The following is a 27,407-nucleotide window of genomic DNA, read 5'->3' as shown; positions in this document are numbered from 1 at the left end:
GAAAGCAAACGTTCTTTCGTAGTGCTCCTTTACGGAGTCACTGTCTTGCTCTGGTTGAGGAGTGCAAGGTCAGAGGGCAAAAGCAGAAAGTGCCAACTATGCAGACACAGATCTGATAAGGACGAGAGGCACCATACAACACTCACGCTTTGTTCATTATGTTTACATTGATGTCAGGAGACCACACATTGCATGTAATTGGAACATGTGAAAACCTTCTCCTCCTCAATGCCAGTTTAGGCCCAATGGAAGTCTTTTTATTTATATCTAACAAGAAGTTTTTCTTCCGGTTACAGTTGTTCTTCCGGCCTGCGGGCCGACAGAACCGCTCCTGCCTGACCTGTGACCTGACAAATAAATCTACCAGTACCAGAGAAGTCTCCAGTCTTCCAGACGTCCCCAACCGGGCTTCACATTTTTGATCATGTTCGTTCGATGCATTCAGTTCGTCTTTCAATTTGGTGACTTCCCGACGTGATTGGTTGACCTGGACAGAGAATGAGGGGGACGTCTGTTTTCCGGACCAGGCGGAAGGACCGGCGGCGTGGTTCAGCGGTGACAAAGGCGCGCGCTACAGAACTGTGTAAGCAGACAAACTTGCTGAAATGTCTGCAATTGGATGAATCTAAAATAATTCAAAAAATCATTAGTGATGCGTCGTTTCTCGTTGAGATTCATTATTGAAAACAACTGTTCGCACTGATACGTCACGTGGCCAGAACACCGGCGGCGTGACGTCAGGGCGCAGTACAAGGGCGACTATCGGGGTGAAGCTGCAATGACTCCACCTGAAGGGAAGGTGGCGCACTGTTTGGCTGCGAAAGGATTGGAAAAAGGTGTCAAGGTGCGCCAATCAAGCGTGTCAATTAAGCGGCTCACTTCGGAAGCCAGTCGGAGCGCGAGGAGGAACGGCAGAGAGGGAGGTTGGATTCACACAGGTGAGGATTGCGCTTGAATGATCTGATCTTGTCGGACTTCTACGCCAACTAGTTTGCGTCCCCACTAAGCTCTTCGGTTGTGTCACAAGGCACAACAAACTACACCTTTCAGGCAGAGGGTTTGCCTTACATGTAAAGAGCGGTTTGACTGCTTCTGATGAGCTAACTTAACGTTACTTCTGTACGGTAATTACGGGACTTATTGATATTCAGCCATAACACAGCTAGCATTAAACTAGCACAGCTAGCATTAAGCTAGCTTTCATTGCTCTCTCACATTTGCTTTAGCTAACATTTCCTGCCGCTTTTGTAGTCTTGGACAGTTATGTTTTTCTTGACGGGGTAAATTTAGCACATTTAGCTTCGTCTTTGGTGTCAACGTGCGACGTAAATTGTACTCCTTCACCACGAAGACGGCCTCGCAACACAACATGCACACCCGTTTGTGCCAACCTATTTCCCCCCATTCCAGCTTTCATTTAATCGTTCGGGGTGAACTTTTTCTCTTGTTGGACATTTTTGAATTGGAACGTTTTAATCTGCGCTGGTTGGGAAGCCGGCTGTGAGACGCTGAGGTTTAAGCACCGCGTTGGTCGGTTGGAGACGGTCACGTGCATCTAACGGGCACGTGAATGGCGGATTCACCCCGTGGGCCTTGGGGCTAAAACTAGTGCTCTGTTTGATATTCTGAGCCTTTTGGCATTCGTGACACTGTTACTTTTTTAATGTACCTTATGGTTATAATACATTTTAACAATCCGTGATTTAGTTGAAATGAGTAATTAAGCCTCATAAACTCGTATATCAGTATTGTCAAACTGTTACATTGCACCATAAGAAAAATGTTACACCCTCCATGTTGATGCTGTGGAAAGCATTTGATTGTCAGGCTTCAGTATTCTTTCCTCAAAGGTCTTGTTGGCCAATGACATTGTGACGCTGCATGTTTGCTTTCTTGGTACAGGAGAAAATGAGGAAATACGTGGCGTGGAACAACAGTCAAGAAGTCTCTTTTGTAAGTTAAGAACAAACTGGTTCTACCAGAACCATCGAGGCTTTTAATGTGGCTTTTTTTGAGGACCTTTTTTGCTGGAGAATTAACAAAAGGATCTCCTCCTCCTCACAATCTGTCTTACTCTGTCCCACTTTGTCTTCATGTCTGATACTTTCACTCCGTCTGTTATCACTCTGCAGTCCGAAGATGTTTTCCAAAGAGATTCAGGAGCAGTGGCCACCGTTTCGGGAGCACTGGCTTCCGGTTCAGAACCGATCTATTTGAACCACAGAGAAACATCCCGGCCGACACGGTTTGAAAGATACAGTCAGAGCCTTCGGACCCTCAGACCCATCCGCTGGTCCTCTTCTCAGTCAGTGTAGTTTGATGACATTGTTCTCTTCTGATTGTGTTGTATTTCACTCAATGAATAACTGTTTCTGTTTCCATGTCTAGGCCCCACCCTCTGGACCGAGCAGGTTTCCTGTCCTTTGCAACCTTTTCCTGGATGATCCCCACGATGTGGGGCTTGTTCAAGAATAGGCTGGACCTAAGCTCTCTCAAACTGTCTACTTTTGATGCTTCGGACTCCAGCGGAGAAAGGTCTAACACACTCGCTGACTCATGGCCACACCCAACATTTCTGTACTGCCATTTGATGCACTAAATACAGGACTGTGTATCCATAGATAGTTGCTTATATTTATAGACTCATAACGTAAGGCTATGCAGAAATTCTTGCCTTAAAATGGATCCATGCTAAGACATGATTAATGAGAGTGAACCTGTGAGTGTTTAGTACCTGGTTTACCGGAGTAATATTTGATATGGCTGATGTGTGTTGTGCACAGACTCAACAGACTCTGGGGGGAAGAGGTGGCAAGGGTGGGCCTGGAGATGGTCTCTGTGGTGCGAGTTATCCTTCGATTTCAAAGAACCAGGCTGATTGTGTCCACCCTTATTGGCGTCCTTGTCATGGTAGCAGTGTTCCTGGGCCCGGTAATTACATTTGAAGCTGTGTATCAATACCAGTGCATCCTCTATTGGAAGCGCCTTTTCCTAATATCACATTCAGTCTAAATGTGTATGAATTTTTCAGTTCCTTTTTTAATGCTTTAAATGCTTCACTATTTAAATAACTGCACAAGACTTTACTAAGTTCAAATATGCAGGTATAATCTGCTTAGTTTATATGTTCTCATTATGCATAGAAATTCAAGTGAAGGCTTTTTTGGTGACATCACAAAAGTTTTTAATGTTGCAAGCTATGTTTGTGTGATACAAACTGCTCTGTCCTTTCAGGCTGTTGTTGTTCGTGAGATCCTGAAATATACAGTGGACCCAGAGAAGTCCACAGTATTATACGGTGTGGGTCTGGGCTTCGCTCTGTTCGCCTCACAGCTCTCCAAAGGCTTCCTGCTCTCCTTGTTGTGGGCGTTGAACCTGCGCACTGCAGTCCGGCTGAAGGGAGCCTACTCTCTGTTGGCCTTTAAAAAAGTCATCTCCCTGCGGGGTCACAGCAGCAAGTCAACGGGAGAGGTAGGGTGCGCTCTCCTACACTGTATTCGCATAACCCATTGTTTTGGAGACCTTCTACTCTGGATGAACTGTAGAAAGGAGCGCAGAGATATACCTGTCCAGTATACCTCATTTTGAAACTCCTCTTTGAGCAACATTTCGGGGGAGTTGACAGAGTACCTGAAACGTACAATGACTACCTGTAAAACGCCTACAGTCCAGCAGGTAAGATCCAATTGCATAGGAATCCTTTGATTCAGAGCACGCATGGCCAGTCACTCCAAGACAAGAGCGACGTTTGCAATCTGACCAGAGATCAGTTGTTTCCTTCACCTTCCTTACCAACTCGGGTATCAGTTTCTCAGAAATTGTTCTTCTAGAGATTGGTGTGTACTTGCTGTCCATTACCCCACGAAAGTGTTTAAAATGTTTCTACAAGTGACAGGCAGACACGAAATTACCAATTCTTGGATTATTGCTTCACTGATGGCTTGTTGCCTTGGTGAATGCAGACTGTAGACCTGCACTTTCTGGGCAATAGATGCAATGGATGGCAGCGTGACATCTGTGTGTCGTCCTGCCTTGTACTCCAGGAGCCTAAAATTCAGGGCGTAAGAATCCGTAAGACAACATCAAATCTTTAAAATAATGTAAGATGTACAGAAAGGAAGTATCAAAACTTCATAAGCGTATTTAAATCTGTGTACTGTATTAGAACAAAATGTGTGGATCATATACATCAAGGCATTAGGGCAACTAAAATCTTTTTCAAATATTTACACAACTATGATTGACATGGTACAATATGGCCAGACCAGTCCATTTTCTTACCATAACTCTGCAATAACAATCACTTTTTAATGTGACAAACTTCCATGGAAAGGGGACAAATAGGTGTTTATTACAATACACACCTAAGAGTGTGAGATAATCTGAGTGAGCCAGAGAGGAGCTTGCAGCTAACTTGCATAAGCTCCAGTGTTTAACTACACAAAGTTATCAATTTGTTTGTCTAATAAGAGCTGAAAAACGACAACGTGCTAGGGTGAATTCAGGTATATTTGGACGTTACACTGTTATAAACAGTTGGTAAATGGTATTGAGGAAACCAGCCGCTTGTGTTCCAACAAGATTTAACTGTCAGTCCCCTGGAATCGCCCCTCGTGACTTTCTGTTCGTTCTTGCATGAGTTTCTTTAAACCCGATTTACGATTATAATAAACAACCAGTTGTTGGTGGTTAACATCTTGTGTAATTGTGTTCAACTATCACCATTAGTTGAATCAACTTGCACCAGTAAAGCAGACTTTGTAAATGTAGATAACAGTCCTCTTCTCTCATTCAGGTGATTGATGTTTTGACCTCTGACGGCCACAATTTATTCGATGCCGCAGCGTTTGGGAGCTTAATCCTGTGCACCCCAGTGCTCCTACTTTTGTGTGGCGTCTGTTCCTGCTACGTCCTGGGCTACACCGCACTGGCCGGAGTCTGCGTCAACATCATTGTCATCCCATTACAGGTGTGTATGTTAGAAACGCACGGTTATCGATTACACACATTTTCACAAGCACTGGGAGATCAATGGTTTTAGATTTACTTGAGCCACATAGCAATAAGGTACAAAGTACCTTTTTGCTTTTATAACACGGTTACCAGCAAAATTATGCTCATGACCTTAATTGTCCGGTTGCAAAATCTCATTGCCTCATAAGATTGTTTGTGGGAATTCCGGCGATCGCCAGACAGGGTTCCTACGGTCATGGAAAAAGTCATGGAAATTTAAAATGCTCATTTCCAGGCTTGGAAAAGTCATGCAAATTTGTTATATTTATATTTTCACGTGGTTCATTTAAGATGTTTCAAAGAGAAGCTTAAAATATGAGCAGGACTCTCTTACTCATACGCAGCGCAAATAGTTCACACAGTGGTTTTGTGAACGCAACCTGTGTGAAAGTTCGATGGCCATAAACGGTAGCTCAGGAATCCTCCACTGGACAGGGAGTTTTATCCCTTGTTATAATCTGCAATAATTCAAAGTTATACACACACCTACCTTTCTTGTTTAGGCCAAAGCAACTCTAAAGTAATTCAGATATAGACATGGACAGCACTATGGTAGTTGTAGCTGTTTTGCAGCTCCTTTCTAATTGACACAAAGCCTGTTCTGTTCTGCTTTCAGATGTTTATTGGAAAGTTCATTCACAAACTCGCAGGTGAAAAGGCATTGATTAAAAACCGTCGTCTTGAGACCATGGCGGAGATTCTAAAAAGCATCAAACTCATTAAGATGTACGCCTGGGAAGATTCCTTTGAAGAGAAGATCACAGGTACAGAGTTAGAAAGCGTGTGCGTGTGTCAACAATTTAACAGCAGTGTCAAAATGGGAATAGAGTGTTGTGTGCCCTTACTTTAATTAGTGTGCTCCTTTGGAGTCAACTAATTCACAAACGTGTGATGCTCTCTGGCTTATAGGCTTCCGGAAAAATGAGGAAAAAAAACTGCGGACTCTGATTTTTATCCAAACTACCAATAACAGTCTGACAAGCATCACCCCCATCATCGCCACCATTATCACCTTCATTGTACACACTTCGTTGGGCTTCAAGCTCAACGTAGCTGATGTGAGTACTGCAGCAGTGCAGCACACCTTGCCATCATGCCCAATGCGTGATCTACACGCTTGATCGGGATTTACTGAAAAACAACACCGGAGTTCTATAGTGTGACTGTCATTCTTTTTTATGAACAGGCCTTCACCATCGTCGCCATCTTCAACTCCATGAGGTTCGGCCTGGCTCTGATGCCCTTCTCCGTGAAGCTCAAGTCCAGTGCTAATGTTTCAATAGGCCGACTGAGGGTAAACGTTCACGGTTTTTGTCCGGCTCCGCTCTTTCGGCAGTGACGTCACTACGATCCAACATTTGCTGTGATGTCATCCAACCTTTAGAACCTTTTGTAATGGTGTAACATTATGATCTGTAAAATATGGCCTCCCCACCAAAGCTCATGATCTGCAGCCTAACATCTTGTATATTTCATTTTAAATAACCAGTCTGTACAAAGTTGTAACATTAATGACCACCGGCAGTGCAAACTAATATTTAATACTTCTGTTCTGTTCCCGCTTGTTTTTCCATTTTTGGAAATCACTACAACTTGCCAGTTTTTAGCTTTTTGGAAACTATTCCCCCTTAAATTATTTTATAAATCACAAGCGTGTATTGCTTATCAATGCAATGCATTTCAGAAAATAATGCTGATCCAGAATCCAGAGCCCTACCTGATCCGGCGCAGTGACACTGACTCGGCCATTGTGATGGAAAATGCTACACTTTCCTGGAATAAACCAGTCAACCTGCCAGACTCCCCAACCATCACAGATAATGGGGAGACGTCCCAGGATGGGAGGACAGATACTCTGCCAACCTTGAGAAACATTTCCTTCACACTGCCCAAGGTGTGTTTTACCTCTGGTGGGGATCAATGAAGCAATGTAGAAAAAGTTAAACCCCCAAAGTTCTTATTTCCTGAAGGGCAAGCTGCTTGGCATCTGTGGTAACGTGGGGAGTGGAAAGACATCACTGATATCTGGCATTTTGGAACAGGTCGGTCCTTCTTTTGTTTTTTATATTGTTTTTGACATTGTATGACTGTTTTATCGGTTGTTATAATGGTTGCGTAAAAATAATGCTCCTTATTAAACCCGGGGGGGTACTGTGCAAAAGAAGAATAAACTCCAGGAGAACTAAAATAGTGAAATTTGACTTGGTGTGATCTGCTCATTGTGGCTTAATTGGTTGCATGTTTTCCTGGATGAGAAGGTGGAGCAAAGTCAAAGCATAATTCATCCAGGATAACTTTAATATCCTGGTTTCGTGCAATATCCCTAAGATCTTACAGTGCCATGTAACATGCAGCTGTTTTCATAGTTGTTTTCTCATTTCTATGTTTTTAGATGCATCGTCTGCATGGCTCAGTCACAGCTGATGGGACTTTTGCCTACGTTTCCCAGCAGGCCTGGATATGTCATGGGACTGTTCTAGAAAACATCACAATGGATAAACCTCTTGACGAATCAAAGTATATAATCACTTGCACTACATACATAAGTAAACAGACCTTCAAAAAAATGAAGAGTTCCTCTTATCTGTCAGCACTAATCAGGCGAGGTCACGCTGGAGGTCATCTTTAGGAGACTTCAATGACGCAACAAACACTTTGGATTTTACAATTCGCTTAAGTTTAATTACTTTTATATTGCTAAAATAGCTGATTGGGATCAAGTTTGTGAAGTTTCTTCAGTGTTGCTTATGTTTATCAGGTCAAGTGTGCAGGCACACTGATATAAAAATTGAATTTTGAGGCATGCATTGTACACTCCCCTTGATTGTGCTGCTATTTTGTTTCTTTGAATATTCTTAATACATTTAAAAGAATATATTTAAAAATTAGTTTTCCCAAAAGCTGTTTTTTTACAATTAAGAGGAATGAAATATTTAAATCTTCACAATGCCCCCTTTGAATACACTATGTGTGACTGTCTCTTAACTCTGTTTCTGACTACAGGTACAACAGAGTTGTGGATGCCTGCGGCCTCAGAGCTGATCTCACTATCCTCCCTCATGGTGATCAAACTGAGGTAGGGGCTTTCTGCTGTAGGCCACTCGAATTTCAGTTTCAATTCATGAAACTGAAACTAACAGTCGTTCAAGTCGGAGTCAAAACTAAACGATTAAAAGTGAATTGAAAACTCGCGTCTGTTTCAATTTGACCTTTCCAAATTTGAGAAATGTGTCTTAGCTGTTTTTGTATTTTAGTATTGTGACTTACTGAGGGGGAAAAGAGAGCTTTGATATCCCATGTTGGTGGTCTTGTCTTTGTGGGCAGATTGGAGAGCGGGGGCTGAATTTGTCGGGGGGGCAGAAGCAGAGGATCAGCCTGGCCAGAGCAGTCTATTCCAATAATGACATCGTCCTCCTTGACGATCCTCTCTCTGCGGTCGATGCCCATGTGGGGAAACACATCTTTGAGAAATGCATCAAGCAGGAGCTCCAGGGAAAATCCATCATTCTGGTTACACACCAGCTCCAGGTAGAATGTTTCATTCTCTAGTTAATAGTCTAGTACATGGGTTCTTGACCCTTTTGACCTCAAGGCCCAACTTTAAAGTTAAAATATTAACACTGTCTTGGATTGACAATTGATATCGATATCAATCTAGGTTGAATATTCAATGACTAAATAAAAGTTTACCAAGCAAAAACCTGATGCAGGGATCATCACAAGGACATTTATTTATTTGTATGTAAACTTGCACAAACACTACGTTACTACTAACAGTTAATATAATTTGAAAGGCCAGGCCTAAAACAAAAATAACTTGCATTTACTAAAGTAATAGAAAATAGGAGTAATGGAGTAATAAAATGTATATGAAATTGAAATGAAGTGCAAATAAAAATATAGCCTTATTGAATTTGATCAGTCAATATTTTGGCATCTCAGAACCAGCAGTTCCTCTTTAAATCTTCTTCACTTGACATCACGTGATGGTGAAAAGGTTCTTGCTTCCTACCACACGTCTGGCTTTAAGTCAGATTTGGTTGCCGGTCAGTGAGATGACTTCTGCATCTGTCTAAAAAAAATTCCACCTGCTTTCCCTCTAGCGTTGTATCTTTAGTTTCCAAATGACGCTCTAATTTGGACGGCTTCAATGCTTCGTTGGAGTTATGCTGCGTTCACGCGCGTTTTTGACATGCTTTACTCGCCCGACTAGTTGTTTTGCTTTACGCGCGCCTCAAAGGGCGTCTTCATAAAGACTACTTTCCGCTATCCACCATGGAAATAAGTAAACGCTATTTCTGCTCTATTGTGTGAATTACACAAATGTCGGAAAACTCCAATGCAGTCATTTTTTTTGGTTCATGACCGCACACTACTTGAATTTCAGACTCCTCCAGGAAGTGCGTCTGGATGACGCTGCTTCAGGCTGACCAGCAGGCGGTCTGATGACCTGTTTCGGCTCATTGGCAGCGTCTCTCGATTAGACAACTAACGTGTGTGTGTGTGTCTCCGGTCATAAAGTGTCTTCACCCTGTGACCGCAGGACGGCGGTGATGACGAGCGGAGCATCTCAACACTGATTGGCTTTTGCAAGACACCGACGGGCAAATTTTTAGATAAAATATTTCAATCGCTGCCCATGGGCTTGGGGGTGATGGGCAATTGAAGGTGTTTTGTGGCGCTCGCGGGCCGCGCCCTATGGTTAAGAATCACAGGTCTAGTGGATAGAGTCCTAAATGGCTGTTTTATTTTATTAATTTTTTTGTTCTAAATGATATTCATTTTTTTTCTGGCGCCTAAATTGTAGACCTTATTGTAAACCGCAGCATAAGGTCAAATATCTTGACATGTGTTGTTCAGACTGCGTTGGGGGGGGGGGGAACTATGGTCTCCATTCTGAGGGCATTGACATGGTTGTCCTCCCTTGTGTCTCAGTACCTGGAGTTCTGTGACCACATCATGCTTCTGAATAATGGCACGGTGCTGGAGGCTGGGGACCACCAGGCCCTGATGAGAGCCGATAAAGCCTATGCCAAGCTCCTGAGAAGCTACCAAAGGGCAGAGACACAGGTAATAAAATAAAAAATGTAGTGGATGTCGTTTTTTTTCTTTTACAGCGGACTGATCACACGTAAGCTATAAACTAAATGTGTTGAAGGTTTATAAGAGGCAGAAATGTAATGTTCAAAGTTTACAATTCGTCCTCCGCTTTAGTTTGAAAGTCAGTTGTCAACTCGTCAAGATAGCAGTATTTTCAGCTTTATCTCCTTGTTTTTTTCATTCAGACTCCCAGTGAGGTGGAAGTGTCTCCCCAAGGCGCTGCCCAGGTGATGGACATAGAACCAACGGACCAGATCAACAGTGGGTTTGTGAACCACGGTATGGTAACCAGGAAAGCCTGCTTTCTGTGTCTCAAACTGATCATATTGGATCGTTCTAGAAATCACTTCATAGTTTATTATTAATAAACAGACTGGAGATTATTATAGTTTAGTCCGGACACCCTTAAGGGTAAAAAAAATATTGGAAATTGATGGCTGGCAGCAATTTAGAGAGCAGCTGTTTTAGAATATGCTGCTTCACTTCTGACACAATTTGGACCAAGTGTCATTTAATACGGTTGTGCCAGCTGTCCGTCTCGCTAACTAAGGGACCTTGGTGGACCGAAGAAAGAACATTGAACTTTGTTCTCTTCTAACACCATAGAAGACGTGACAACAAATTCACAATCTCGACTGACCTTGTGTTTGGCAGTGTCTGGTCTAAAGCATAGAGATGACAGGAATTTCTCCTGTAATTTTAATTGATCTCCCATCCCGACATCTTTGATCTCTTCCAGCATTTGATACTGTGGGCGAAAACGATATACCGACCACTGGACCAAGAGGTGAGTCTGCAAAACTTTTAAATCATGACTTATGCCGTTGCATGTTCAGATGTAACGTATCTAATCTCTGCAAGTATGTCAGATTTATTTGATTCCATCCAATCTGGGAACGTAAAAGTCCATTTAGTGACCAGAAGTACTGGCTAGAATTTTGAACGTCTTCTCTCCAAAGATCTGTCTTACATTTTTACATTTTCCTCCCCATTTGTGAGCCAACAACAAACAGGCGCAGAATATGTCCACATTCTCCCTTATTGCAACAATTATTTCTTCTCTTAAACTCCAGGTGGAGATCAGCTGGTCAGTAAGGAGGTTACCATAGAAGGTGCAGTCTCCTGGAGAATTTACCAGCAATACTGCAAGGCAGCTGGAGGTGGGAAAGAGTTCAATACAAACCTAAGCATTGACGTGCTTGTATGCCATAATACCAATGCACACATAAACGTGATGTCTTGTGTGACGGTGCTGCTGCAGGCTACGTAGCAAGCTTCCTCGCTCTCCTGAGCATCGTCCTGATGTTCGGATCCACGGCCTTGAATAGCTGGTGGCTGAGCTTCTGGCTGGGGAAGGGCGACGGGGTAAGAACTAAATCTCTCCTATGTTTGTCCGCACCACACCTGACTGAAATCCTATGTGTTATCGCCTCCACCTCCCCAGTATATTCAATCCCACTCACTGTTTTATACATTGGAGATAATCAGTCCAGACGTTGATCCGCTTTGCTCATTAATTCTCTGCTGGCACCGCTGTCTCCCCTCTGCAGCTGAGCAAACCACGCCGCCACACTGAGGTTTACAAAAACAAAGTGAAGTGCTTTGGCAAATATCGTATCTACAGTGAGTGTGTGTGTGGGGGGGGCAGGTAGGACAAGCGCGTCTCTTACTCAGTGCCGTGGTTGTGTGAAAACATCTGAACTAAAGTTTGGTAGCGGAAGTGTACGTTTAACCGTGGTTGGGTACATATGGAAAAGTGCATGTCATGATTGTATTATGGAGGAAGAACATTAGATATTTCTGAGCAGCATTAACGAGAGCAAGCCGACATCGTTGTGCCGCTGCTAGCGACTCCCATCATTGGGAGACTGAAAGCAAAGTTACTACACCGACAAAATTAATTGGCCAAATGTGTAGGAACCCTGTGCTATGATTCCTGCTGTGTATTGTTTTGCCTTTATAAAATCACCATTCACAATGGTTCTGTGAGTCGGTTCCCAAGTGACAAATGATTTGCACTAATATACATTTTCTCTTTTAGTCATCCAATAAGACTTCCTCAAACCAAGGTGACATCTCAGAAAACCCAGACCTGTCATTCTACCAAATTATTTATGGCGTGATGTTTGCTGTCATTGTGGGACTTGTCATCATCAAAGGTTTCGCCTACTCTTGGGTGACCCTGAACGCGTCCTGCAAACTCCACGACACCATGTTCAAAAAGGTACTGTTGACTGGGTGAACTGCCCCAGCCATCTATACACCACTAAAAATAAGCATTTGACCTGATGGAATACACAATGGCTGAAAAGAAATCGGTTAAGATTTTTCCATATAGTTTACTGTTACGAATGAACATCCGGGAAAGACCCGACTCAAAGGCAGGATCCAGCGAGCAGGACAAGAGAGAACTTACTTTTCCGCAGAGGGTCACTTAGGTGAGAATCATAAAATGGAGCAGGAAATAATGACTGGTCAAAAATAAAGAAAAACACCCAGACCAGGTAATGCAGACAAAGGGGCCAAGAGAAAAAGTAAATATTGCAAATCTATCTACTTCAACGCACAGATGCAGTAAGTTGATAATCTTGGGTGGCAAGTTTAGATGCTAATATTTTTCTTGTCTGTGTTGCCGGAGCCACGGGGTCATGTTCTGACAACCACTAAACCTTTGGATCATCTAATGGCCACAGTGAACCCTGTGGACGTGTCCTCTCTCTGCTGTGGGACGCAGAGGAAGGATCACAAGTTAACGACGCATCTTTGTCACGTTTTGTACAAGTGGAAAATGCCATCTCCCCTCATCCCCTTCTAATGACCTACTCACTATAATGATGTATTTATGGTCTATTCTTTCAGATTCTTGCCAGTCCCATGAGTTTCTTTGACACAACACCAACAGGCCGCCTTATCAATCGCATCTCCAAAGATCAAGAGGAGGTGGACTTTTCGCTTCCCAGCTACATGGATACTTTCTTGCAGTATTCTTTTATGGTGTTGTTCAGTGTTGTCACCTTCTCGGGGGTCTTCCCTGCGATGCTTGCGGCCGTGGCTGTCATTGGAGCTGTGTTCGCTCTCCTTCTCTTGTGAGTATACACCTTGGTGCACTACAACAGTTTTTAAAAGTATATTAAACATGTCTTGTGATTTAACTACAGCTTCTCCCAGTGGAGCATCCGTAAGATCAAGAGGCAGGAGAACAACAGTCGTTCTCCCTGCTACTCTCTGTCCTCCGCCACCCTGGAGGGCCTCAGCACCATCCACGCCTACAACATAAGAGACAGTCTAATAAAGCGGTAAGTTAGCGACGTTCCTCAACATGCCCCAACTTTCCATCAACTGTGTGCCTCCTCATAGTTCTGTTTGCAGCATTCAGGGGGGGATAATTTAAATACTATTTTAAAATGGCAGAAATGTATATTTTTAAAAATCACATTGTTACAATTCCCAGATTTGTATTCCATTAAAATATTTTAATGAATTATAACTTATTATAATTTAATTCTAACCTGGTTAAGTTACTCATTGTTTGCTTTCAGTACATTGTAAAAATATATAAAAGGACAACAAACTAAATGTTTCCAAAGTGTACGGCCTGGAACACATATTTGGTTGTAATCTGACCAAATTGCACCACATTTGACCTTGCATTCCCGTTATTACCCAGTACTACACTCGTCAAGTGTAAAGTATTAAAGACAAAAGGTTCTCATGACTCACTCATAGCAGCAGTTTCATATTTCAAATCAATGTGTCCAAACCCAGTTTGTGTCTTAAATGCTGGTTTTGGATCATTGGGGGGAGCATGTTTTGTTTACAACCCGTTTATCACGTTTCAGGTTCATGTCACTGAGTGACATAAACTCCCACCACAATTTATTGTTTAACTGTGCAACACGTTGGCTCTCCTTCTGCATGGACGCCATGTCTGCATGCATGACCTTGGCGGTGGCTCTGTTTGTCGTGATCAGCAGTAATGAGAGCATCAGCCCGTCTTTGAAAGGCTTGGCCTTGTCATACACCATGCAGGTAACTTTGGAAAAGATGATATGGTGTATCTTTTGACATTGGAACATTGGATCTGCAAAAAAATGTGCTAACGATGTTGACGTGTGGTCCAGCTGACAGGCCTGCTTCAGTTTGTAGTGAAGCGAGCAACTGAGGTGGAGGCGAGATTCAACAGTGTAGAGCGGCTGCAGGAATACATCACGGTCAGATATTAACCAATCATCCTTCCTTGTCTTCTTGAACGTGTCCATTACACTAAAGTGAAACCTTCTCCTTTGAAGTTGAAACGCCTCCTTTCCCGTTCCTAAACGTAGGTGTTGCTTATTGTGTACAGGATTGTAAGTCTGAGGGCCCAAGGCATATAGAAGAGGCCACAGTCCCAGCGGATTGGCCGACGGGCGGAACCATCACCTTCAGAAACTATGAGATGAGGTACCGAGAAAATGCACCCATTGTCCTGAAAGGACTCGATTTCGCCATCCGGGCTGGGGAGAAGCTGGGCATTGTGGGAAGGACTGGCTCTGGTAAGACTGACTGATTCCTGGAGCTTTTACTCATAACTTTTTTTTTTTTTTTTTTTTTCCATGGAGTTTGAGTTTAGTGAAAGGTTAAGATTAGACGTATGAACTATTAGTTTCCCTCAAAATTGAAATTATCACTTGCATACCATGCTTGTCTGAACACCCAAAATTGCATAATTTATAACTACAATGCAAATGTTAGAGATTCGACAGCCTCTTTGGATTTGAATGTGACTCAATTACTTGGATTAGAGTGACATCATGCAGTCGAGACATGGCTGTAAGAGGCTGAGGGAACATATAAACTATTGTGAGTTCTTCCTCTCTGTAGGGAAGTCCTCTCTAGGCGTGGCTCTTTTCAGGCTGGTGGAGCCGGCAGCAGGAACCATTCTGATTGACGACGTTGACATAACGACCATTGGTCTGCAGGATCTGCGCAGCAAGTTGTCAATCATCCCCCAGGACCCTACGCTATTCAGAGGCACAGTAAGGTATCCTAAGCTAGCTCCTAACTCCAGCTGTAGATTTACACTAGACTACACACTGCTCTCACCGCAGGGGGTCAATCCCTGCACGTCCTTTCCTGCAGGTACAACTTGGACCCCTTTAATAACTTCAATGATGAGGCCATCTGGATAGCGCTGGAGAAGACCTACATGAAGGACTCGGTATGTTCACTAAAAAATACGAAGCAATGTACTCACCTAAAGGATTATTAGGAACACCTGTTCTTTAATGCCATTATCTAATCAACCAATCACATGGCAGTTGCTTCAATGCATTTAGGGGTGTGGTCCTGGTGAAGACAATCTCCTGAACTCCAAACTGAATGTCAGAATGGGAAAGAGGTGATTTAAGCAATTTTGAGCGTGGCGAGTATTTCAATCTGCTCATGTGCCGACTGATTCAAGCTGATAGAGCAACTTTGACTGAAATAACCACTCGTTGCAACCGAGGTGTGCAGCAAAGCTTTTATGAAGCCACAAAGCCAAAAGGCGGATGGGCTACAACAGCAGAAGACCCCACCGGGTACCACTCATCTCCACTACACATAGGAACAAGAGGCTACAATCTGCAAGAGCTCACCACAATTGGACAGTTGAAGACTGGAACAATGTTGCCTGGTCTGATGAGTCTGGATTTCTGTTGAGACATTCAGGTGGTAGGGTAAACAGAAAGAACATGGATCCATCATGCCTTGTTACCACTGTGCAGGCTGCTGGTGTAATGGTGTGGGGGATGTTTTCTTGGCACACTTTAGGCTCCTTTACGGCCAATTGGGCATCGTTTAAATGCCACGGCCTACCTGAGCATCGTTTGTGACCATGTCCATCCCTTTATGGCCACCATGTACCCGTCCTCTGATGGCTACTTCCACCAGGATAATGCACCATGTCACAAAGCTCCCATCATTTCAAATTGGTTTCTTGAACATGACAATGAGTTCACTGTACTAAAATGGCCCCCACAGTCACCAGATCTCAACCCAATAGAATCTTTGGGATGTGGTGGAACAGGAGCTTGGTGCCCTGGATGTTCATCCCACAAATCTCCAACTGCACGATGCTGTCCCATCAATATGGACCAGCACCTTGTAGAATTAAGGCAGTTCTGAAGGCGAAAGGGGGTCAAACACAGTGTCAGCGTGGTGTTCCTATTAATCCTTTAGGTGAGTGTATATCAACAGTTTCCGTATGTGGTCAGTTATTCAGACATAAATCCTCAGAAGTATTAGGCGCTTCATGTTGGTGTGTAAAAGTAGTGAGAAATACACCCTATTAGATTATTGTTTAAATAGTAGTAGTTTGAGCTGGTGTTGTCTAATTTTCTTTTACAATTTGGGCTTTTAAGTGTTTTGAGTATAGTTTGGTTTCCTCAGATCTCCAGACGGGAAGGGAGTCTCTTGGCAGCAGTAACGGAGAATGGAGAGAACTTCTCAGTAGGAGAGAGACAACTCGTATGTATGGCTAGAGCGCTACTTCGCAACTCCAAGGTGTGTTTATGAATCTGCGCATTCTTATTCTCACTTTCCTATTTTACTGCCACTGAACAGCCCCAGGATTACTACTGCCATGTTTTAAATACAGATCCGCTCCTGGAGGCTTCAAAAGCGGCAGAATTTTCTGTTGTAGTTTGTCTTCCAAAGCAGCCGTGTTACCTCTTTAGCTGTTACCTGTTTAACAAACTGCATTCTGAATGTATAGTTTGTCTTTCCTATCACCAGACAGTTTGTAATCAGCATTATCCGACTGATTTGAAATGGCAACAAGATATGTAAAGTTAGTGGTGGTTTTAGTTTTCAGACATATTAACATATATTTTGACTAGGCGGTAAATAACGAAATCAGAATTTAAGAACCTATTTTAAATTGTTTTTTTGGGAGGATGTTGTCCAGAAATACTTTGGGTTGAAGCGAGGATCCCCGTCGAATGAGACGTGTGCCAATAGTCCAGTCTTTATGTCTCTGTATATTGCCTATGATTTCAATAATGGTTAAATTGTTTTAGGCGTCCTCTCATTTGTGAGATGTAACGTTTAATGAGAACATGGAAAAGTAGCAATTCAGGAGGAACAATAGACCAGAGATGCGCCTGTACAACCCGTCTTAAAGGAGCTGTGTCTGTTTTGAGAGTTTAGTTAAATCCTACGTAAGTTACGTTAGACTTTACAATGAATAGTTTTCTGATGTATGGAGCTGATGGTATTGCCTCTGGTGGAAGCACTAGCAGCCACAACGAGCGGCAAACTGCTGATTGTAGCAACGGGTCGATGAATTAACGTGATGTGCGTTTTTCATACTGCACAACCCTAAGTTAGCCACCGCAACCAGTGTCCCTCCTGTCCAACAGATCATTCTTTTGGATGAGGCGACAGCATCCATTGATGCACAGACTGACGCCTGCATCCAAACGACCATCGATGAGGCCTTTCAGGGCTGCACCGTGCTCACCATCGCTCATCGCATCAACACAGTGATCCATGCCGATCGTATCCTGGTCATGGAAAATGGGAAGGTAACAGGAACACGTGAAGATGAAGCTTGTGTTCTGCTGGAACGAGACCAACCGTAAACTGTTGTTCTGACAGGTGGCCGAGTTTGACAAACCAGACGTTCTGAGGCGAAGACCAGACTCTATGTTCACCTCCCTCCTCGCTGCTGCTAACACTGTGAACACCTGAACCACGAGTCCCTGTGGCACCGCTCCACAGGACTAAATGACGTTTAACTAGACAACCTAATCTTAATAATCCTGTCAGTGTAATCCGCACTGGTTTGGTTTTATCCGGTGTGACTGAGAAGGCGCGTTTTATGACTTGTATCTATACTCTGCTGAAACTAATGCATTGACATTGGCTTTTTAAAATATTTTTTACAGGAGCAGATTTTAATGAAACTTATTGCATAATACATTTATGTATATTTCTATGACTTTTCTGTCAAAGTGGGAATTTTTCTGCTCTACTAATGTTTTTTTTAATCTAATGTATGAACATGGTGGCTACCGCCATGACGCTTTTAATTGTTAATTAAAATGTTTTAAAAGATTTTTTGAGTCATTGCTTATAAGCTGCTTGCTTTGCATTATTTGGCATTGCTTTTCCAGGCAAACTGACCTGACAAAGTAAGGCATCAGTTTTAAAGTGAGTCACCAACTTGTCGAGACTGCAGTATTGCCAGTGTTTTAAATTCCGACTCTGAGGTGGAAGCGTCACCAAGAACCAAGGCACCGGGCCAGCAGTGGGTTAGGACCCATGGCCTGTCAACCAGGAAAGAGGGAGAAATCAGTTAAGATCTTTCCATTTAGTTTCCTGTAACGACTGAACATTCGGAAAAGACTAAAATATACAGCGAGCAGGACGAGGTACAGAAACAGGCCGCATCTTCTCCAAAGATGAGGTGGACTCTGCTTGCTTGACTATTGAAATATCAATAGTTACATAATTCCACTTCAGGTTGATGGTACATTGCCACTCAGTGATAGCTGGGAAATTCTGATGTACCATTTCAAAATTAAAGCCTGTCAAATTTATTCGTTAGCAGCAAAAAAAACGCATTAAAACACTTTAATTACAAACCCTTTATACTAAAACAGAAATGCAATTTCACATTTAAAAAAATGATTCATAGAGTACAGGTGTTCTTGAACATCATAATTTTATAATTATATATTTTAATAATACAATCAGATTTGTTTTAACATCAGAACTATACATTATTACACTTACACACGCACACACTTCATGTTCACTTGAAGCTTATTCATTAAATTATTATAGCACTCTACATTTAATTGCATGAGATGAATTTTTATTTTTATTTGTAAATAAATTCAGACATCTTAGTTGGCCGGTAAGAGCTGCTGGAGGCGCCTTATGTTCCTCACGTCAAAATGGGACAACGTGGTGTCCCCGACCAGAGAGGGGGGGGGGCGTCCGCCGTGACGGATCCACCAATCGAATCAATCAACACGATGGCAGAGAGTACGTTTGTTAAGAATCTCATCTCTATTTATCTTTGCCTTATGAGGCATGTTTGTTAAACCATTTTACCCTTTTGTTAAATCACATATTCAATTATATGCAGCACCTCACCTTTGGTTTCTCTTTTAATTAGTGTTAATAATGTAGGCCAATCACTAATGTGGTAAAAAAAACACTTAAATGAGTTATTTCGTTATGATGTTTTAAAGTATTAAAGGGAATTTTGTAAAACTGCGTGATTTAGGTCTGAAAAATAGGCTTATTGTGTTTCTGTTCAGTACTGTTCAAATTTACATTTAAAAAGCAGACATAAAAGTAACTTAAGTTACTTTCCTTAGTAACTAATTACTTTTGATATTCAGTAACTGTTAATGTAATCCAATTACTTTTAAAATAAGTAACTAGTAACTAACTAATTTTCAGTAACTCGCCTAACACATCTTTTCCTGCGTCATGTGACTCACTAATAGAATGGTAGTGTTCTTTCATGCTATGACATCATGAATGGAGCCAGCCTTGTGACATCAGACCCTATGATGCATTCATCACCTAGGCAACGTTGCCCTGGTGATGAATGCATCATAGGGTCTGATGTCTAAGCCAGCAGTTCCCAAGTTTAACACAAACTCTACACAAGCAGTCATGGCCGTGACTATTTACCACGCGATCGGTTCTCAGGACCGCCTTAATCGCCCAATGGAAGATCTCCCTCTGGCAAACTTCCTACCAATGAGCGAGAAAATGATTATTGATCTTGAGCAAGTTAAAGAAGAACAAAAACAACTGATCATCAAGCACTGTGAGGAAAAGAAAGAATGGCAGAAAGAAAAGAAAATCCTTGAGGACATCTGCCTTGTTTTAATGAAAAAGACTCGCGGTGTCTTTGGTAAGATGGGAGACCGCGAGTTTGAGCTGGAGAAAATGATGAAGAAAGCTAAAGAGTGTCAAAAAGAGGAAGAAGAATCTACCAGCTACATGCATTTTGGGAGGATGTGTACAGCCGAGGGCTGCTGTACGTGGTCGAACTCCTCTATGACCTCCCTCACAACTCCAGACAAAATGACTGAGGCCCAACACACAATCAAGAGGCAAGAGCTAAACATCTCCAGCCTTCAAGAGGATCTCAGAGATCTGCAAAAGATGGTCAAAGATCATGAGACCGCAATGACCATCGAGGTACAAGTACTCAAAACCTCAAGTCGCAAGGAAAGTCGCCCTGATTGCACGAGGCTGCGTGACGATTTTGAGGCAGAAATGACCAAGCTCTATGATGAAAAGCTTCTGGTTAATAGGACGGACGATGTCCTGAAGTCCAGCAATAGAAGTCTCCTTACTAACAAGACAACCAAACCCCTCCAGGCCCAAAAGAACGAGTGCAATACTCTGAATCAGAAGTTGCAGGTTGAAAATCATTTTCTCAGGATATCCCTGACAGAAGAAGAGATTAAGAACCGAAGGCTGGAGGAGGATCAGCAACTCCTGGAGGAAATCTGTCTGAAGATGAAGAAAAGGATTCTAGGAGTCTTTGGAAGAAGGATGGAAGACAGAAACACAGAGCTGGAAAAGTTGAGGAGAAAGATGATGAACAGGGAGAAGGACACTGGATGTTTCCGCTGGATGAGACGCCACAACTCCTCCTCCGACGTGTTAACTCCGTCTATATACGGACTACACGCCCCCCCCCCACTCCCCTGACATCGCTAGCCCCCCCCCCCGTCGACGTCGCTAGCCCCCCCCCGTCGACATCGCTAGCCCCCCCCCGTCGACATCGCTAGCCCCCCCCCCGTCGATGTCGAGATTAAAACACGCCCCTACCTTCCCTTCCCCCATATGAATATATATATATAAATATAAAAAATAATATATATGCATATACATATATATATATATAGAAATATAAAAAATTTCTATATATATATAGAAATACATATACATATATATACATAAACACGGACACATATTCATGCATATATATACATACTGTCAGGCCGGATCGGGAGGCAGGACTAATGGGAACTAGGAAGGCAGTTTAATGAACAGGGGGAACAACTAAAGGCGCTCCAAAAGGCAACCACAAACCAACCAAACAAAAAGGCAACAACTCTCAAAACTACAACAAAGAATCACTCGAAGCGAGGACAAGACAAACTGTGGCTCCTGGCTGGTGGGACGACACACTGGCACAAGACAAAGGGAGACGCAGACTAGATGAACACAGGGGGGAACCAGGGAGGACAATCCGACTGGTGACACATCAGGAAGGGCAAGTGTTACGCCCCAGTCTTGGGGTGCCTAGGACCCAACATGGACAGGCCCCATCTTCCCCGGCTCCCAAGTAGCAGTTGCAGTGCAGTTCTGCTGGCTCTGTGACGTCAGTGATGGCAAACAAGTCATTCTCATTAAGATCCTGTGCTTTGATGGTCTTCTCTAAAAGTTCAGTTCTCAGCCCGAGCCTCTTGGCTAACCCCCAGTCCATGAAGCTCTCGTCAGCCCCCGGGTCTACGAGCACTCGAATCTCCGTAGGAGCAGCGTGGTGTATTACCTTAACGTTCGTGAGGCTCCGGGGAACGGGGCGTGGGGTCTTTGAGTTACCCACCCCGGTAGACCCAACCCAGTCTCCAAAAAAAGCGTGAAAAGGCTACGTTGGTCCACTTTGTATCATGACAACAAGAAATTTCCAGATAAACCTTTTGCTTTCATAAATATGACCGTTTTAGTGTGTAAATGCCCAGCAGTGTACGGTCCGGGGGCCCCTATCGGGCCACTTGTTAGATGGGTTACCGACTAAAATGTATGCCCCCACCCCCTGACTTGATTTAGGTCTGTTGCCCCAGGGCAACTTGTAAATAGAATAAGTGAAATAAGTCAAACAAGCAAGTTGTATCTGGTTTAACCCTTTTATTCCTGTAGGCGTTTTTTAGGCCTCATGCTGGAAATTGCATTTACACACTAAAACTAGGATAACGCATGTCTGATAGTGAGTCTGTGGATCAAGATGAAGATGGAGACATAGTAGAGGTTGAAAATCCTCCTTGATGAACACCCCACAATACATTCTGTGCTCTCCCTGGCATAACATTTCTAATGATATCATTTCCCCCCCCCTTCAGTATTCTAAGACATTCTTCATGTTATTGTAGGCCAGTTGAATGTATACGCCATACAATGTGACACAAACAAGCCCTTTAAGTTTACATGTTTTGTATGTGGATTCTGTACATTGTGTACAGTGTTGGTCATTTTATTTCTTTGTTTAATATTTTTGAATTTATGTTTGAATCCATTTGTGGTTTATGTGCTCAAAATGAACCACTTTCTTAATGCTTACATTGCTTGTTTGACTTATTTCACTTATTCTATTTACAAGTTGCCCTGAGGCAACAGACCTAAATCAAGTTAGGGGGTGGGGGGCATACATTTTAGTCGGTAACCCATCCAACCCATCTTGAAACTCCTTTGACTGAAGGAGTCTAACGCGCGAGTCACAGGGTGCAACAAAACTCTGTAGTGCAAAAAGTGAAGGCCGAGGCGTGCTGGCTGAGGTGCGATCGGGCCCTCCATTGGCTGTAGGCAGTGTTGTGCCTGAACGCGTTCATAACGTGAACTGAACGTACTGTATTAACACCCGAGGAACGTCACTGTGAACTCGTTCATCCTGGTGTCTGTGAACGTTCTTTCAGGTTAACGTCGTTCAATGGGGGTCCAGATTTCTATAGAAAACACACCGTCAATGTGCATTAATAAGTGTAGCAAAGAGGCGGCGTATAATAATTTAAATGAGTTTTAAGTTACTGACAAGGTCGGTGAGGATGGGAGGAATCTGACCTTTCTTTGCAAACATTTGCACCTTAATGATAACTGTCGTGTTTTTATTCCTTATTTAAAAAAGACCATTCAAGCAGCATGTGTTTGAGGATGTACTGTAGGGGTGAACGCTGCAGCTGCTGCTAGTGTGGCGTGAATGGACAGCAACATTAAAGCAACAATCCCCTCAATGCTAATGTGAACCCTGGTTGGATAAGGATTCAAAACTGGATATGAAGATTAAATCTGATGCATAGCTTCAGTGTTAAAACTGATCAAATAATTGCTGTCTGTGGTTCTGGGCTGTGGCAATAATTTTGAAAAATAATAGCTTGCAGCAACGTATGGAAAAAAAGAACTGAACTAGTTCATTTTTTGGAACTGTGAACTTAGTTAAAAAAAGTTTGAACTATGAACTGAACTAGTTCATTTTTAAAATTTGTGAACTAAACTTTTAACTAGTTAATGTAGAAAGTAAACTTTCCCAACACTGGCTATAGTATAGACTATCTTTTTTAAATAAGGAATAAAAACATGACATGTTATCATTATGGTGCAAATGTTTGCAAAGAAAGGTCAGAATGAAATAAAAGTAGATCATTAGGCAGGAAATTCATGTGGAGACATCTCTAATGGCACATAACACGTAGCAGCCAGGCATGACACAACTTCTGTAAGAAGAATGCACACAAGTGTAACAAAGCGTTGAGAAAATCAGAAACCTGACCCTGCAGCTTAAAACCAGCAGAACTACATGCAGGCGTATCGGACTTTTCTGATCAATATTAACATCCTGCAGGGACCGACGGAGACATCTATTGGTGTCTATTGGTATTTTGTTATCTCAAGAACAACAAGCTTTTGTATTTTGAGGTAATGAGATAATCAAACAGTTATCAGGAGAAAACAAATCACTTAAAATGTTTATCAGTTCAGGATTGCAGATGGCAGTTTGTACTAATGGCAAAAATCTAGCAGCTGATTTTAGCTAATTTGTTAGTTCAAAAGTGGCGATCACTATTTAAAACAGACCACACAAGTTCCAACCGAGGCAGAGTAATACATTGTGTCTTTCTATTGGAGTTAACATTCAGATCAGCGTTTTAAGGCTAACTTTGTTTTCGGCCCACATACACGAGTTATTCTTAAATTGAATAAAGCAGTATTTGACATGCTTTGACACTATTTAACCCTGGTAAGCCTGGACGGAGCTGTCCAGGTCCCTGGTGCTGATCAGGCTACTGTTCCCATTTCGCAGCTTGTTTTCCTTTCCCTCCACATCCAACTACAGTGACTGTTTGACCTACTCATCATTTTTATTCCAGAGATCTGCCTTTTGGTTTACAGAAAATCGAACAAATGAACCCACTGTTACCAGAAAACAAGTGTTGTTACCTCAACATAAGGAAATAATTTACTTGTGAAATAAATCCCAGCTTGGCCGTTTGTAGCTTGCGTAGTTTCAAGAAAAGTACAAGTGATACATTCTTTAGGAGCTCAGCAGCAATTAGTCAATGGTTATTAGGAGGGGTCACCTCAGAGAGATACGCTTTAGATGGAAATCAGAAACACAGGTTGAATCAAGTTCACTGATCGTCAAGGCAGAGACATAGCACTGACCAGTGAGCTGTCAGTCAGCAGCAATGCAGAGGTACAGTTGGGATGAAGAGGTCTAAAAAATAACTTCTTCTGAGCCTCTTTTGCCGACACTTCAACATTCGTATAAAGTCTCTACTTTGCACCGAATGGAAATCAGAGCAGTCGAGTTCATTAAAGTGAGGGAAGGCTTCGTCGGGTGGACGGTTTCGCTGTATACCTGGATTCACTACACCTGTTGTTGGCTTTCTAAACCTAATAACCATCAAGTTAAAATGATGATTTTAAATATACATTGGATATGTCTCAGAACAATAATGAAAATATACTGCTGATTTTTGAGGAATTTCGGCTTTGAGTTAGATGCGATAACTCACACCCGAATCCTTAAAAATAGCTTAGCTTAGCATAAAGCTTAGCACAGGTGAAAGCAGGGAGCCCAAATCCGTTTGAATGTTACACATTGAACAACAGCACCTTTGAAGCTTATTTACTGCCTTCAGATAGACTTGCGGATTCACCCTTTTCCAGCTTTTGTGCCTAAACTCACTGACTGCTTGGTGTATCACTAATTTACGGACATATAGGAAAGTAGTAAGGATCTTGCTATCTTACTCCCCGCAAAGCAAAACGAATTGTTGGCCAGTACCTCACTCGGATGACTTGCACTAAACGTTGAACCAGCTCTATTTTCCTTGTAACATTTTTGCATTCATGACTCTGTATTACTATTGGCTGAGATGGCACTGCCTGCAGAACTGGCAATAGTTTAAGTAGGATGAGCATTGGTCTTGTGGGATGACGACACCATGCCACAGCCTTTAATGTCTAAATTTAATTTTTTCATTTTGGGAAATGGGTGCCCTTTTCTTTTGGTTTGAGCACCTGCCCCCCAGAATGTCTGTGCACGTGCCTGGAGGAAAGAGTAGTTATTTCCATACACAATCCTGCTCAACAAACAAAAAATAATTTCACTGGACATGAAACATCCCCAAGTTGATAAAAACGTTTTCCATTTTTGGATGGCTGATATTTCAATTACATACAAAATGGATTGCTTTTCTTAACCCTGACAACATTACATTTCAGAACATTTACAGAATGTGTTGGTGGGTGTGCATGAGTATAAAATGTATTTTGTTCATTACGGCTGTAATGAAGTAATTTTGTAGCAATCAACAATGCATTAAATCCACCACCCACAGCATCAAGTAAAGATACTTTCCGTGTGTTTTTCCCCAAACATGAAAGTCTGTGTGGGCGGCCAACTTCCCCGATTTTGAGGTAGATGCAGTCAGTGCTGCCATCAACAGAATTCACCTACAGGCCCACCTGCTGGAGGACAAAAAGACAATGATTAGCATTTTGCATGAATTCAAAGGTCAATAGATTTGTTCTATTGCCGTACACGCCCTGAGTTCAGACATCTTTACCTTCCCTCTGAAAAAAGGCCATTGTAAGAACCTTTACCTTTATTTTGAAATTGCATCAACCTCTTCTGTATATGGCATGGTGAGCCTGTATATTAATCAATCAGTAAAGAAAAAAAAGTATATTTATTATAATGCTGAGTAGATTGTCTTCACATTGAGAATAGCTGATTCAGTTTAAAGCTCAGCGCTTATTCATCAGAGAGACAATACTTTTTTTTTCTTAAACTTCTGCCATTCAGCCCTCACGCATGCTCACTCATTCCCCTGCTGTCATTGTTATAGGCTGTTGAATCTTATCAGCTGTTTAGATCAGCTGGCAAAGTAAAGACCACATTGTTTACACATTATTTTTTGGGAGAGCTTAACTTCAAGCACACAAGTAAAGTAACACACGTTAAACTGACTTGATACTACAGGCAGCTCAGACTGTGGTGTGCAGGTTATCAATTATTCACTCAGCTGTCTTTAAATTGGCCGCTGCTGCACCCAGCCTTTTACTTTGAAGGCCAGCTCTCACAGTTCCCGGCTTATAGCTCGCCTTAAAATATATCTTTGCAAATATCTATATTGTACAGTAGCTTTTTGCTGCTTTCACCTGACACCCACTCTTTAATGAAGCCATTAGGAAACGTGGATTACATTGATGAAGGTGGCTAATGGTAGTAATGGTAATAGTTTTGAAAAGTCAGTGAACTTTCTAGTTCATAAAGAAAGTTTCATCATAAGCTGTGACTGATTCTGAGGAGGGTTTTCGGCTGTGAAATCCTGTCGAGGCAGGACATTCCCTTCCTGCTGTCATTGTGTTTCAATGGTTGCCTTTTCAATCCCTCCTTGTCCTCCAAACTCCACACCTTCCACTCATGAAAAAACAATGGGGATGCATCAGTTAGATATAGAGATAAATACAATTTACCTCAGATATAAAGGGATGCTTTACAAAATGAGACAAATGTCGTCTTCTGTATTTGAATATTTGAACATAACCAACGTGAATATTATATCAAATCTTTTGATACCTGAACCAAGTGGCGCGTGTCTGCCTCCTACTGATTCCAGGAGTCACTCGGTCGTGGCATTCTCACACTGTCAAAGAGACAAAAGCAATGTACAGGTAATGTTTGCCACCATTGATGCCAGGCGGGTGTGTCCTCTGAAACTTCTTATTTTCTTCTTACTATACTTCTAGTGTTTCAGGATCACAGCAGCCATCATTCTGGTGAGCGATGGACACTTTGCAGCCTGTGGGGGGAGACAGAGTCAAACACAGTTTAAAACTCACGTTAAACATCAACAAAAAAGACATACAAAATTTCACAATGTGATTTTTTTTGCCAGAAACGTGCTTTCTATCCTTTGAAACATGCCCAAAAATGTGTTGGTCAGTGGCCAAATCTGTGGCACATCTGGTCTCCAGTGATTCGCCTGATGTTTTTAACTGAGCATTCTGCA

General features: G+C 42.4%; 1 protein-coding gene across 4 annotated transcripts; it reads left to right on the top strand.

Annotated features, from left to right (window-relative positions):
* Positions 1-799: 799 nt before the first annotated feature.
* Positions 800-18,138, top strand: LOC119199003 (ATP-binding cassette sub-family C member 12-like). Of its 4 annotated transcripts, XM_037456675.2 has the most exons (32): positions 800-938; positions 1,903-1,953; positions 2,133-2,305; positions 2,389-2,535; positions 2,784-2,931; positions 3,235-3,471; positions 4,796-4,969; positions 5,630-5,777; positions 5,923-6,071; positions 6,200-6,307; positions 6,698-6,907; positions 6,984-7,055; positions 7,406-7,530; positions 8,017-8,089; positions 8,338-8,541; positions 9,949-10,083; positions 10,299-10,392; positions 10,853-10,900; positions 11,187-11,273; positions 11,375-11,478; positions 12,155-12,182; positions 12,273-12,337; positions 12,973-13,199; positions 13,272-13,409; positions 13,953-14,142; positions 14,235-14,324; positions 14,456-14,645; positions 14,974-15,133; positions 15,232-15,310; positions 16,522-16,635; positions 17,493-17,657; positions 17,731-18,138. In XM_037456675.2, exons 2-32 carry the CDS (start codon positions 1,909-1,911, stop codon positions 17,821-17,823), a joined length of 4,020 nt encoding a protein of 1,339 aa, XP_037312572.2. In that variant the 5' UTR covers positions 800-938; positions 1,903-1,908; the 3' UTR covers positions 17,824-18,138. The 4 variants fall into 4 exon arrangements, with proteins under 4 accessions (XP_037312572.2, XP_037312555.2, XP_062418050.1 ...); XM_037456658.2 differs by having other exon boundaries at positions 12,155-12,337; XM_062562066.1 differs by lacking the exon at positions 800-938 and adding an exon at positions 998-1,124 and having other exon boundaries at positions 12,155-12,337.
* Positions 18,139-27,407: the final 9,269 nt, after the last annotated feature.

This window comes from Pungitius pungitius, chromosome 4 (assembly GCF_949316345.1).
Source record: "Pungitius pungitius chromosome 4, fPunPun2.1, whole genome shotgun sequence".
NCBI classification, from domain to species: domain Eukaryota; kingdom Metazoa; phylum Chordata; class Actinopteri; order Perciformes; family Gasterosteidae; genus Pungitius; species Pungitius pungitius.
This window is presented reverse-complemented; position numbering and strand designations above follow the sequence as displayed.